This window comes from Nelumbo nucifera, chromosome 5 (genome assembly GCF_055504915.1).
Source record: "Nelumbo nucifera cultivar China Antique chromosome 5, China Antique-T2T, whole genome shotgun sequence".
Lineage (NCBI taxonomy): Eukaryota > Viridiplantae > Streptophyta > Magnoliopsida > Proteales > Nelumbonaceae > Nelumbo > Nelumbo nucifera.
This window is the reverse complement of record NC_142653.1, coordinates 16437895-16452265: the sequence shown is the minus strand read 5'-3', so window position 1 is coordinate 16452265 and position 14371 is coordinate 16437895. Positions and strand designations below refer to the sequence as shown.

Below are 14371 nucleotides of genomic sequence, written 5' to 3'. Positions count from 1 at the left end.
AGGGAAGGGTATGTGGGGTTACATTGATGATTCCACACCCATACCCGATGCTGATGATGCCAAAGGATGGAAACAATGGAAAACTGAGAATGCACAGGCCGTTTCGTGGATTTTTGGTTCTGTCACAATGGATGTCAGTATTCCGATGAGGGGACTCAAATCTGCCCATGACATGTTTGAATACCTTGAAAAGGTATATCAACAATCAAACATGTCCAGGTAATATCAGATTGAAGTTGATATTTTTTCTTATGTTCAAGGAGTGAAACGGATTCAAGAATATTATGTTGGGTTTGTGAACCTCTGGACTGAATATGAACCGACTCACTTTGGGGACCACTCTACAGACTGCTGTATAAAAACTATGAAGAAACACCTTAGTAAGAGAAAGATTATGCATTTTTTTATGCACCATAGATCTGATTATGAAACATTGCACTCTAGTATACTAAGCTGAGAGCCTATACTTGATCTTGACATAATACTTAGAGAGTTATTAAGAAAGGAAACTCATCTCCTCACTTAGCCTACACTTGATCAGAAGAAGGAACAAGGAATAGATATTGTCTTCTTGGCTACCAAACAGAAGGGGAAGGACTTCTCGAAGATGCAATGCTATTAATGCAAGGAATTTGGACACATAGAATCCCACTGCAAGAAGAAAATTTTCGCACCTACTGCAAACAGCAGGGACACATTATAGTGGAACGGTGGAATGCCCAACCAGGCCCCCCAAGAAAGGACAACATAAGGCTTATCATGCCTCAGCTGAATCGACGCCAACTGATACCGCTTCCTCCTAAATAGCTCACAAACCTGATTCACAAGGAAATTTGACTAAAGATAAGATTCATGAGCTTATGTCCCCGGCTATTTCCTCTGCTTTTTCTGCTATTGAACTGGCTGGTAAGTCAACTTATTTGTGTTCTTCTCCTTCACACATGTGGATTATTGACTCTGGGGCTTCAAACCACATCATCAGGGCTTCCTTTGGTCAGTCTTCTAAACCCTACACCTCTGTTAACCACATTATTACTGCTAATGATGATTCTCTTCTTGTATGTGGGTGTGATGATTTATTTTTATCCACTTCTAAGTCTACACTCTTACATCTTCCCAAAACCTTTTTTGTGCCTAAGTTGGCTATTAGTCTTATTTCTGTTGGACAACTTGTTAATGATGGTAATAATGTTTTGTTTACTCGTAACGATTGTTTTATCTAAGACCAACACACCGGGGAGCTGAAGGGGAAAGGGCATAGGCTTGGAAGATCATTTGCCTTGGAATATGAGAATAAGCGAGCTTCATCATACTCTTGTTTGTTCTATACTACTAGTTTTTCCTCTACCTCTTGTAATAATGTGTGGCACTTATGACAGACATTTGGGCCACACTCATGCTAAAAACTTGGTCTATTTATTCTCTTCTGGTTGTTTGCCTATGACTGTTGCTTCATTTAAGAATGTTGATAAATCTTCTTTAACTTGTTGCTATAGTAAAAGTCATGTTTTGCATTTTCTATCTTCTACTGAACATACTTCTACACCTTTTTACCTTATTCACAATGATGTTTGGTCGTCTCCAGTTATTTCATGCTTGAGTTATAAATATTTTGTGTTGTTTATTGATGATTGTACTTGAGACACATGGGTTTACTTTCTTTGAAAGAAATCAGAAGTCTTTCCTACATTTAAGAACTTTCATGCTATGGTTATGACCCAATTTAAAAGCACTATAAGAATTTTGATGTCAGAATCAGAGGAAGACTACTTTGATGGTGAGAATGGTGAGTTTCAAACCTATCTCAAACAACATGGCATTCAGTCCCAAAGATCTCGCCCAAGCACCTCAAGAAAATGGGGTATCTGAGCGCAAGAATCGTCACATTGCTAGAATGAAGAGATCCTTGTTACAAGACTCCTCCTATGTTTCCATTACCTTCTGGGTGGAGGCGACCCGCACTGTTGTCCACCTCATCAACATTCTTCCCACTTCTATTCTTGAAAATTCTTCTCCCCATCAATCCTTGTTTCATCGTCCACCAAATCTGGCCATGCCTTGTGTCTACTTTGTCCATCTTCCTCCCCATGAACGCACAAAGCTAACAGCTCAATCAGTTGTGTGCATCCATGGGATACAGTATGGAACACAAGGGATTTCACTGTTATGATCCCAAAGTCCGTAGACTGCGCATCTCTCGTAATGTCATTTTTCTTGAGAACCTTTCATTCTTTGAACATATTATTAAATTGCCTGCACCATCCTTCTATTCTACATCACTTTGGCTCTGCAGGTGATCCTCCTTCTACATCTCAACCACATCAAGTTTATTCCATGAAGCATCCAACTCGCTCATTGCCTATGCCTCCTCCACCTCCAGCACCAGTAACTAGTTATTCTTCTCCATCCATCACTATTGTAAGTTCCTCTTCTCATCCTATTGATTTGCCTTAATCTGGTCCCTTGTGTCAATCATCTCGTATTTCTCGCCCACCTGACCGCTATGGCTTCTTTTCTAGTCATAGCTCCTTTTTTGTTGTTTTGTCATTTACAAACATTCCTAAGTCTTACAACCAGGTTGTAGCAGTTAAGCATTAAAAAGATGCCATGGATTCATAGGTTCATGCCTTATTGTAGAATGATACATGGGATCTTGTCTCCCTTCCCCCAGATGCCTCCATGACCAGTAGCTGATGGGTTTATTTAATGAAACTCAAATCAGATGGTACTCTAGACAGATATAAGGCCCATTTGGTTGCTCAAGGCTACAAGCAAGAGTACGTGATTGATTATGATGAAACTTTTGCTCCAATGGCTAAAATGACAACTGTACGTTTACTTTTGGCCATTACTACTCTTAGACAATGGACAGTTCATTAGATGGATGTCAAGAGTGCCTTTCTCATGGGAATTTACAAGAAAGTCTATATGAAACCACCTCCCGGATACTATGGTGGTCCTTTTTTGGTGTGTAAAATGAAGAAATCTTTATATGGTCTTAAACAGGCTCCAAGAGCTTGGTTTGACCGCTTCCGTACAGTGGTGTTGGAGGCTAGTTCTTAGCAAAGTGCTTCAAATTACTCTATTTTTACTCTTAAGCGAGCACAATGGTTGACTCTTCCCTTGGTATATGTTGATGATAACCTTATCACCAGAAATGATGTGGATGGCATTAACAACTTGAAGCTCCTTCTCAGCAACTCCTTTAAAATGAAAGATCTTGGGCTGATCACCTATTTTCTTGGGCTTGAAATTCAGTGATGTCCTTAAGGTTATTTTGTCAACCAACAAAAATATGCCTCCAATTTGGTTGCATTTGCTCGCTTGACTGATTCTAAACAAGTGGGGACGCCTCCGGAACTTAACCGTAAGCTAAGTGTATCGCCAACATGTAGGTAGTCTTATCTACCTGTTGTCTAGCTTGTGAGTCAGTTTGTATCAGCTCCACGTCAGCCCCACTTTTCTGCAATTCTCCGGATCATTCGTTATGTCAAGGGCACACTGTCTAATGGCTTATTTTTCTCATCTTCCTCCTCTACTCAGCTCTGAACTTATGCAGATGCAAATTGGGCAAGTTGCCTTGACACTCGTCGTTCTACTACTGGCTGGTGTATATTTCTTGGTGATTCTCTGATTCTTGGAAATGCAAGAAACAACAAACGTACCTGGGCAAGTTGGAAAAATAGATAATGGAGTTGATAGCTGCGGGAGTGTATCAAGTTCAATCAATACAGTTTTAACCATGACAACCAAATCCACCTTAGACTGTTGTCCCCCAACCACTGACTCAGCATTCCATAGCAAGAAAGACTCCTGTCCCACTGAACCGCTATCAAGACTAGGTTGCTCTATAGGAATGGATATAGTTTTTGGTTCAGATGTACCTTGACTCTCCTCTGTAGATTTTGCTAGCTTGACTACCACTTTTGAGATGTTAGAAGTTAAGAGAAATCCTCCTCATTATTCTTTAGAGAACCCAAATCCTTACCTTTGATGAATAGAAGCTCAGAATCTACACTACCGAGACTACTCGCGTCCTTGGTTTCAGAATCTGAAACATTTCTTCCTCTATCGAACTGTCTACCTCCTTATTATTCCCAATCCTCCTTCCCACAATTTGTTATCATTTTGCAGTTTCCTCTTCCCTTCTCTACAACTACCGGCCTCTGCTCCTTTCCTCCTACCTTGTTATGACTCATATTCACTTCTTTTTCCTTTACTGGTATTTCAAACTTTTCCTGCCTGAATAGGAAATCACTAAACAGCCCTGCAAATTCCTTCCAACCTTGACCCTTTCTTCCTTCAGAGAAGCATACCAGCTGCTTCCTTCCCCAAAATGTTCCTAGAGTGCAATAAATGATCCTTTAGCATTTTTCCTACACTCCACCTAATACCTTCTTCTTCCTTCTAATCCAAGCTCACTGTAGTTTGTTTGCTCACTTTTGGAACTTTCTGTCATCACAAAATCCTCCAACAATTCTATCACTTCAAGGCCCACCAGCAAGACTCTAGCCTTCTTTTCCTCCCGGATCTTTATGCTCGGCATCCCTTTGATTCTCATCTCTTCAAAAGAAGTCTTTAGCTTCAACCTTCAGAACTTTCTTCCATTTTGCTGCTTCCACAAACTTCTCCATCTTCATATTGTCCTAGTTTCTATGACTATGAACCCCTGCATGGATATTTATAGATGTACTCTACAGCATTTACAGTTTTAAAAATATGTAAATTGGTATGTCTGCACAAATTAGAAATTTAATTAATTTGGAAAGACATAAATCTTGAGAACTGACATTTATCTTTAGAAACTAGATACAAAAGCGCGACATAAGCATGGGATACCCATATCCATATCCAGGATTTCAGGAAGTAGACAGCTGACCAGAAAAAGTGACAACAAAAAATAAGGCCAAAGGTTTCCCACATCCTTAGCTCTACAATAGCATCTCTCTGTATACTAAAGAAAGGAGAAAGCATCTAGTGTCAGCATTGCATGGAGGACAATGATGTAAAGAAATCAAAAGATTCAATTTGAATTTTCACTTACAGATAACTGGGAAAAGGTGTTTATGAAAATCTTTGACAGAAGAATAGGAGAATCTATGAAGCATTCTCTATCAAAGCAGTCTAAAAAGAGAAAAGAAAAAGGGAAATAGAAAACAAAATACCTTGAGTGTGAAAGCTCGTCCATCACGACCATCAGGAAACAGCACGGTCAAGAGTTTTTTATCTGCTCTGACAACCACACTACACAATTGTAGGTAGAAGAAATATTAATAGCTGATAACAAAAGACTCTCAAGTAAGCATTAACTCAAATATATGGAATTTATTAGCTGATTACAAGGCCATATGCACTAACATGAACTATTAAAAAACATCAGTATGCAAAAATCCAAGTAAAAAGTCATATGAAAACCAAGGAAACAGCCAACCTGCCTGAGTTGTTTAGATCAATTCCACCAAGGGTCAGATTGACTTCACTCCCTTTTTGAGGAGCAATACTCTGGAAGTTAAAACAACAGTCAGTTCAACCTTTCATAAATTTGTTATAACAAACTTGATAAGAGAAAAACTTGTTGGAATTTGGTCTCGTTTGGGATCTTTATTTTCCTTTTCTTAATGTTTTGTAACATATGGGCTGTGGAAGTTAATTCACTGAAGCACTCATCGATTAGTGGATTTGAATACAGGAACTTAAAGTCCTTGAGGGGTTAGGACATTTTGAGTTCCTGAGTCAATTATAAGAGAGATGGTCACCACCCAATGTAGTGATCCTTAGCCATTTTGTCCTTTACCCATTACTACGCCACCTAAGAATCAGGTGGAGAGCGCCTTCCATCACCCAGACCAAGAAGCACTAGGAGATTGATCAAGGTTTGACATTTTGAGTCTGCAAGTTTCAGATTTCAGAGTAACCATGGTTTACCAATTGGAAGCAATGGATGGTAAGTGATATTTATTTTGTAAAAGAACATAAAGACACACACACAGATATATATATATATGTGTGTGTGTGTGTGTGTGTGTGTGTGTGTGTGTGTATTGTCTATTTTCAGGTGTTACTATAGTCTTCAAAACTAAACAGCTCAATTATCATAACTAAATAGCTCAACCATAACTAGTGAAAGAGTATTAAACATGAAAGAAATAGACATGAATTACAAGTTTATATCACTATATCAAACCATTATTAAAATCATAGTTGTACTAAGGTCAACTAGTTTTAATAGTTTGCAGAGGGGCTCAAACAAAGAGAAAAACCTTTCCCAAATACCTGCATCAAATGGACAGGACATTAGTAGGTGGTAACAGCTTCCCCCATTAGCTTTGCAAAGTGTTAGTGTCGACTGTATAGGGGTAGTTTAGTCCTTCTATTTATGTTTAAGCTGATGTGTAATGTATATGCTAAGTGATGTGTCCCATACTTAAGTGGGGACATAATAGTCTTTTGTTTATTTAATAGAAACATATAAATATGACCTGGCCGACGAGAGAGGGTGACTTTTCTCTCTAGTCTTTTGTTTATATAGAAACATATAAGTGATGTGTCCCATACTTAACCAGCCTTTTTCCTTCTCTTCTTTTTCCTTTTCTTCTTTTCTTCTTCTCCTATTCTCTCTTGTACCACTTCTCTTCTCTCTCTCTAATACTAATTCTAACAGGATTCTAGTGCAGATCAGAATTTTATCACAAAGAATGGATCAATTTGGAAAATAGCAAAGAAGAGCTCTTCTCTTTTATAAGTATTCCAATGTATTAATCTTCCCATAGAATACTTTCCCAACAAAAAGCACCAACCTTAGGGGGGATAGATCTACACGAAATTTCCTTGGAAGGAAAAAACTGGAAGGAAGGAGAAGAACACAAAGAAGAGAAGAAAGAAGCACAAGAAAAAAAAAAAGCCCATTAGAAGATTCAGATGGGTCTGAAAAAACTTTTCCAAGAATTTTCATAAGATTAGCCACTAATTCAAGCTCATGATCTCTCAACCCTCTTTTAAATCCCAAACCCCAACTAATACCAATAGAAGGAGAGAAAGATGAGAGAAATTTCCAGATTGGTTCCTTTTTATACAAAGAGATCGAACATAAGGATGGGAAGGGATCCATAAGTGCAGAATTTCCAACCAACACATCCTCCCAAAATAAAACTGTCCCCGGAACACGAGTCGTACCTGACAAACATTAGAAACTAAGGAAGAACAGCATGATGACTTTCCAAGGAGAGGTCAAAGTTGCTTGACGAGATACACCAGCATCCCAACCATTGTCTGGCCAACCATGAATACTTTCCACCACTTTATACCACAGTCCTCTCTTTTTTTTTTTTTTTTGATCAATAACAATTTCATTAATTCACCAAAGAGGGTTATATAAGGAAGACAAACACACTTATCTTCCAAGTACAATAAAAGAATAGGTAGAGACAAAACATTACAACTTAGCCCAAAACATTGAATCCCTTTCTACCCCTTGTTTAGCTAAACCATCAGCTAGAGAATTGGCTGATCTTTTGACCCAGCACATTTTAACTTCCATCTCCCGCACCAGCCACTTAAATTTCCTCCTCTGATTACTGTACCTCCATAAACCATTGTTGTCTGCATTCAGCCACCCTATCACCACCTCCGAATCCCCTTCAATTAAGAGTTTTCTGATGTTCATCTCCTTGGCTTTCTGGACTCCTTCCATAACTACAAAGATCTCAGCTCTAAGGGAGTCACCTACTCCAATTGGGCCTGAGAACAAGGCAAAAATGACCCCATTCTCATCCCTAAAGACACCCCCAATCCCTGATTGTCCAGGGTTCCCCCTACTACTCCCATCAAAATTTAATTTCATGAACCCAGCAGGTGGAGGTGTCCAAGACACACTCATTACTGACTTGGTCTGTGTGCACTTTGCTATTTCACCCCACTTCCTCAACATGTCATCCACTATGTAACCTGTGAATAGTTCCAAAGATTTCAGCCACTGTACAGCCCTAAAATGAATGATAGCCTTTAGTTCTTCCACCCCTCTCTCAGCCGCTAAGAATATCCTGAAGTTTCTTTCTTCCCATATTGTCCAACATATTGCAGCCCTCAAACCTCTCCACATAGTCCTTCCCCTTTTCCTACGCCACCTGAAGACAGAAGGGGAAAAAAGGCCTTGCAGATCTGATGGAGGATTCCATCTACACCCACAGAGGGAAAAAGCCCATTCCCAAATTGACCTTGCAAAATGGCAAGACACCAGTAGGTGAAAACCAGTCTCCCAATCCACTTTACATAAAACACACCAATGGGGTGACAAGCAAGTATTGGGTCGCTTCTTTTGGAATAGATCACCAGTGTTGAATCTTTCCATATAGGCTTCCCAACAAAAACTACCAACCCTAGGAGGGATTGCTCTGCACCAAACCTCATCAACAGGGAAAGGGGGAGTTACAAGATTGGTGGACTGGCTTAGGACTTTGAAAAAGGAAGCACAAGAAAAGAAGCCAGTGGGGGTAGGGGTCCAAATTCTAGAGTCCGCCCTTGTGGAGTTTAAGACAACATTATCAAGAAGTTCAAGAAGGCTCGAAATATTAGCAAATTTTGAATCCCTCAAGGCCCTTCTAAGACCCAAATTCCACCCAAGCCCAGAATTTGAAGAGGATGGGGTAATGAAGGATGAAACTGGCTCATTTTTAAGATCAGATAGAGCATACAAAGAAGGAAACTAATCCTTTAGAGGGGCATTCCCCACCCAAGTTTGTTCCCAGAATTTTATGGAGTTATCGGAATTCAGATCATACCTGATATTGGGAGAGAATACTGGAAGCTGATCGTGAATGGCTTTCTAAGGAGAAAAGATTGTGGTCCTAGCTTTGATTCTAGCATCCCAACCATTGTGCTCCAGCCCATGTATACTTGCCACTATTCTAGCCCATAACTTCTCCCTCTCCAAGGGGAACCTCCACAACCACTTCCCTAGAAGAGCCATATTCCTTCTTCTAACATTCTCGAGCCCCAAACCACTACAAATTTTACTCCTGGACACTACCTCCCAGCTGACTCTATGATCCCTCTTCTCCTCTCCCGGCTCCTACAAGAAGTCTCTCATCAACTTCTCCAACCCATTAGATACCTTCACTGGGATTTTGAACACAGACAGGAAGTAGATGGGTAAATTAGCAAGCATGGCCTTAATCAGTGTAACTCTTCCACCAAGAGAGAGGTAATTCTTTTTCCAAGAAACCAATCTTTTTTCAAACCTTTCCACCACCGTGTTCCAAAAGCTCTCCCTCATAGGGTTGTCACCTAATGGTAACCCTAAGTAATTCAATGGCCACCCTGACACTTCACACCCCAACACTTCTGCACTCTCCCTGATCTCTCCATCCTCCATATTCACCCCTGCTACACAACTTTTCCCAAAGTTCACCTTCAAGTTAGACATTTGCTCAAAGAGTTGTATCACCAACTTCAAGTTCCTGATAAAGCTCACATTGCCACCTTTACAGAATAGAATCGTGTCATCAGCAAATTGTAAGTGAGTGAGGGGGATTTTCGTCCTCCCGACTCTCCAACCTCTAATGAGACCCCTCGAGTCTGCTCTGTGAATCAATTTCCCCAAGATCTCAGCAATTAGTATGAACAAAAAAGTAGAGAGAGGGTCTCCTTGTCTTATACCCCTATTGGCTGGAAAGAACTCTACCATTGTCCCATTCACTAGCACTGAATAATGACAATTCCGAACACAGCCCATGATCCAATTGCACCATCTACCACTAAACCCAAATTTGATCAAAACTTTCCTCAAGAATTCCCAGTCCACCAAGTCATAAGCCTTTTCCAAGTCCAACTTACAGACCACTCCCTTCTTTTTAGCCTTCTTAAAGTTCTCCACACTCTCATTAGCAATTAAGATTTGATCAGTGATTTGTCTTCCACTCACAAAAGCTCCTTGATTTTGTGCGATGATGTCTGGCAAAACCTCCTTCAACCTCAATGACAACACCGTAGCAATGATCTTGTACAGGCTATTAACCAAGCTAATTGGCCAAAAGTCCTTCGGGTGGGAGGCATCCTTCTTTTTTGGAATCAGAGCTATAAATGTAGAGTTCACACCCAGATTGATAATTCTCTCCTGAAAAACTCCTCAAACACCAGCAAAAGATCATCTTTCAAAATATCCCAATAGTCCTAATAAAAAGCCATTGTGAACCCATCCGGCCTTGGAGCTTTTGTTCTATCCATAGAAAACACAGCCTCCTTAATCTCTTCCATATCAAATCTTCTATCCAACCTTCTCCTGTTCTCCACCCCTACATCTGGTCAATCCAAACCTTATACCCACACCCTTCTATTTACCGGCCTTCTTAGAATGGATTTAAAGTGCTCCACACAAGCCCCAGCTATCTCCTCTTGTTGTGATAACTCAACTCCACCTACTACCAATTTGGAGATAAAGTTCCTCCTTCTCCTTCCATCCGCCAAAGAGTGAAAAAACCTAGTGTTTCTGTCTCCCTCCTGCAACCATTTACACCGAGATTTTTGCCTCCAGCTTATTTCCTCCTTATGCAGGCAATCCTCTAACTGTCTTCTCAAGCCTCTCCTGAGTTCCTTATCTTCCTCTCCAAATTCTCCCCTTTCTTCTTTTGAGTCAATGCTTTCAAGTTGGACCATCAGTGTTTTCTTTCTTTCTTCTAACCTCCCAAACTCCAAAAGATTCCACTCCTTGACCTTTGCTTTCACAAATTGTAGTTTCTTATGGAATCTTATCCCCTCCCAATCCACCATTGGGTTACAGTCATACCACCACTCCCTTACTTTATTGGTAAACCCAGGGTGGAGTAACCACATGTTTTCAAATCTAAATGGGGTGGGTCCTCCACTCCTTTACTCCTTACAAATCACTATGGGCCAATGATCCGAGGTCACCCTTGGGAGAGCTCTAGAAGCCAAATTTCCCCAATGTTCTTCCCAATCCAAAGAGAACAAGAATCTATCCAACTTAGAGCAGATGGGACTAGATTGAAGATTTGACCATGTAAATGTTTTGTGGGCTAAAGGAATCTCTTTAAGCTCAAAGGCATCCACAAACTTGTTAAACTTCCGCATGCTTTTTGTCACCCTCTGATTAATCTCCGAGTATCTGATCACATTAAAGTCCCCACCCACACACCATGGCCCATCCCACAGTCCTCTAACATCAGTCAATTCTTCCCACAACTCCTTTCTCTCTCTATAGTCATTTGGTCCATATACATTTGTGAGCACCCATACATAACTATCCTCTTGCTGCTTAAACTTCATGGAGACCAAATACTTCTCAATCAGTTCCTTCAAGCATTCAACAGCATCCCTCTTCCACATTGTTATAACCCCCCCCCCTCCGAAGCACCCCACGAAGGAGCAACCACACAGTTAATCCCCCTGGCTTTCCTTACTCTCCTCGCCCCACTATTATTAAACTCCATTCTCTTGGACTCCTATAACAGAACAATATTTGGGTCATACCTCCTTATCACCTCTTTTATTGTTGCTCTTTTTCTTGCACTCCCTATTACCCTCATTTTCCAACTAAGTATCTTCATTTCCACTTCTTTCTTGACTCCCTCTCTACCTACCCACTACTTTCCCCCTTTTCTTCTATCTTTTGTTGCCCCGAACTTCTTATTCCCTTCCACATCTCTTTTCAGTCTCTCTACTTCACTCAGCTTCCTCTTCTTTGTTATTATCTCCTTCTTCCTCTTCTGTAGACCTTCTTTCAGCACATTCAGATCTTCCAGCCAACACCCCATCTTCCCCACAAATTCAGCTATCATGTCCTCTTTCACCGAATCCTCCACCCCTATCCTTCCTGCACTTTCCCCTCCAACTCTGCCCCCCTGCCCTTCCCTTCTCACCTTTGGTCCCACCCCTCTTCTCTCCTCTCCAACCATCCCCCCTCTCCTGTTACCTGCCTCCAGCCATGTTCTCTCCCCACACTACCCTCCTTCCTTTCCTTCCTCTCCACTGACCCCTCCCTTCTTCCTTCCTCCCCATCCCTTCCTCCAAGTCAAAATTCCTTCAACTTCACTAAACATTCTTTCAATGATTTCCTACACTTTTTTCGTTCCTATTACCTCCCTTTCCGCTCCTCCCCACAATCCTTCACTTCCCTCTCCACTACCTCGGACAACCCACCGTCTAGCTTGGTAGCATATTCATGGGCTACATTACACGACGCCGAGACGGAATCTGGAACCAAAGACACAGGAGACACATTAGTAGCACAAACCGAATTCACTTTGTTACCTGGGATTGATGGAAAGGTTGGAAAAGGACTGTTCCCGGCCTCCCTCTCTTGTTCTGGAGGTTGGTAAACATCTATCTCCCTGAGTTGGTTGGAAAGTACATCTGTCCTTTGGTAACTCTAGTGATCTCTCCTCTCTACCCCTGAATAACCCCTAGGAGGTGTGTTCCTGCTCTGCTTCAAGTTCTCCCGATTTGCCCATTCGAAAAAGACCTGTGTTCGGTATTAGGCCCGCCTGACCCGCCCGCGTGACCACTTTAGTTGTCACATGGGCCCTTAAATGAGTGGCTCGGTTCACTTTCCAACTCGCCCAACCCACCCACGTGACTTTTTAAGTTGTCACGTGTCTCCTTCCAAATTTGTCCCGGTTTAATCTTCAGCCCACCCGACCCGCCCACTACCTTCACAGGCTCGGATCAAGCCATTCTGCTCCCCGAAGCAATCTGCTTATTTGTCACATCAGCATAAGATGAAGAGCCCGCCCAAATTTTGTTTAATTCAAACCCATTTGAATTAATTTCCTTCAAAAGGTTGCCTATCGTTTGGTTTTCCCCAGCCGACACAGTAACCCCAGATTTAACCTTCATCTACTCCACCTTTTCGCCGCCCTCCCTCTTCCCTCCACGTGTCCACCACCCTTCCATCTCATCATCTTCAACCTTAGGACCTCCTTCCCACCACGACCATTCGACTTCTGAAGCCACCCACACCTTGTACCAGGCTTCATCCGAACAGATATCAAAGAACCTCGGCAAGTTCTCGTGTCTAACACCAGCAACCTGTAACTCCACTGCACTCAGGTTACGTCTATCAGCCTTACTAAAATACCTTCCAGGCTCTGCACTATATACTCAAGAACAGGGTCCCGCCATAGGTGAAATGGAAGGCCTATTAGCTTCAGCCAAATACACCCATCTTGAATTTCGACTTCATTGCAGATTGGGCTCCAGTTCTGAACCTGTATCAGACCTCCATCCACCACAACTACTTTGAAGCTTGGTTCCTGGTTGCCTACATCAAGCACGACTTTCGTCTCCGCAAAAGGGACAGCATTGCTTCATTCCCAGCACCTATCTCTCCTGCAACTGTACTCAGAACCTTCCAATCCGTCACCCCTTTATCAGCCACTAACACCATTCTTTTCTTCCATTCCTCCTTCCCCACTCCTACCAATATTCTTTGATGAATAGAAGAGCAAGCAACCACCATTTCAGGACTCAAATGGCCTTGCACTTCTACATTCCCAGAGGTACCAATCGGCGCTGCCTCCTCCTGAGTTTTTTGACTCTGGTCTTCAAGCTTTTGGCCAGTTGCCTTCCCTCCATCCACTCCCTTCTCTTCCGAAGCTACAAGGTAAGACTGCAGCACCTGCACAAAAGCCATCCACCCTTTCTGCCATCTCCCTTCTGGCACACAAAGCATTTGTTTTCCATTTGTTCCAAAAAACTCCACCACAGTGACAAACCACCCCTTCTTGTTTCTATTCAGTTCTGTTACATATCTCTTGCCTGCAACTGACATGGAGTTTTTCCAACCATTCACCTTACCAGAGTTGATAGCCCCGTCTACGAAACCTTTCATCCATGCTATAACCTCGTTTGACACCAACACTGTCACCCTGTTATTCTCTCTGATTTTCAGTACAACCTTGCCTTTGGTCCTTTCCTCTTCGAACTTGAACGTCTTGGCTTCGATCGACACCTCAGACCTCCATCTTCCTACTGCTCTGAGTCCTCTCTCGCCCTCCATGACTACCACAATCCTTCTCTCTCATTAGGCCATCTCCACAACCATTTCCCACATTGCCTATTCCCAACCCGCCTTACTCCTTCCTTCTACACAATATCTCCCACTTAACCAAATTATCCTTTTTCCCTTCTCTAGGCTCCCACAAGAAGTCTCGCAGAATTTTTTAAATTCCAAGGCCCCCACTTGCAGAATACTAAACATAGAGAGGTAATAAACCAGGAAATTTGCAAGAATGCACCTTATTAAAGTTAACTATCCCTATCCCCCAAGGAAATATAATTTCTTTTCTATGCAACCAACCTTTTTGCACATCATTATAGAATTGGGCTCCAGAACCTACTCTCTTTAGGGTTTACTCCT

General features: G+C 41.8%; 1 protein-coding gene across 12 annotated transcripts in view; it reads right to left on the bottom strand.

The window, feature by feature from the left end:
- Window positions 1-14371, bottom strand: part of LOC104603773 (rho GTPase-activating protein REN1-like) — a 111543-nt gene that overhangs the window by 55206 nt on the left and 41966 nt on the right. For 11 of the 12 annotated variants that reach the window (XR_016076124.1, XM_010267930.3, XM_010267894.3 and 8 more), the window contains 2 exons: window positions 5432-5502; window positions 5166-5244 (listed from right to left, as the gene is read on the bottom strand). Coding sequence is in view for 7 of the 12 variants with exons in the window: in XM_010267930.3 (XP_010266232.1) it covers window positions 5166-5244; window positions 5432-5502 (150 nt within the window). In the remaining 5 variants the exon portion in view is untranslated. The remainder of the gene's footprint in view (window positions 1-5165; window positions 5245-5431; window positions 5503-14371) is intronic. The other variant, XM_088887368.1, reaches the window with a different exon arrangement.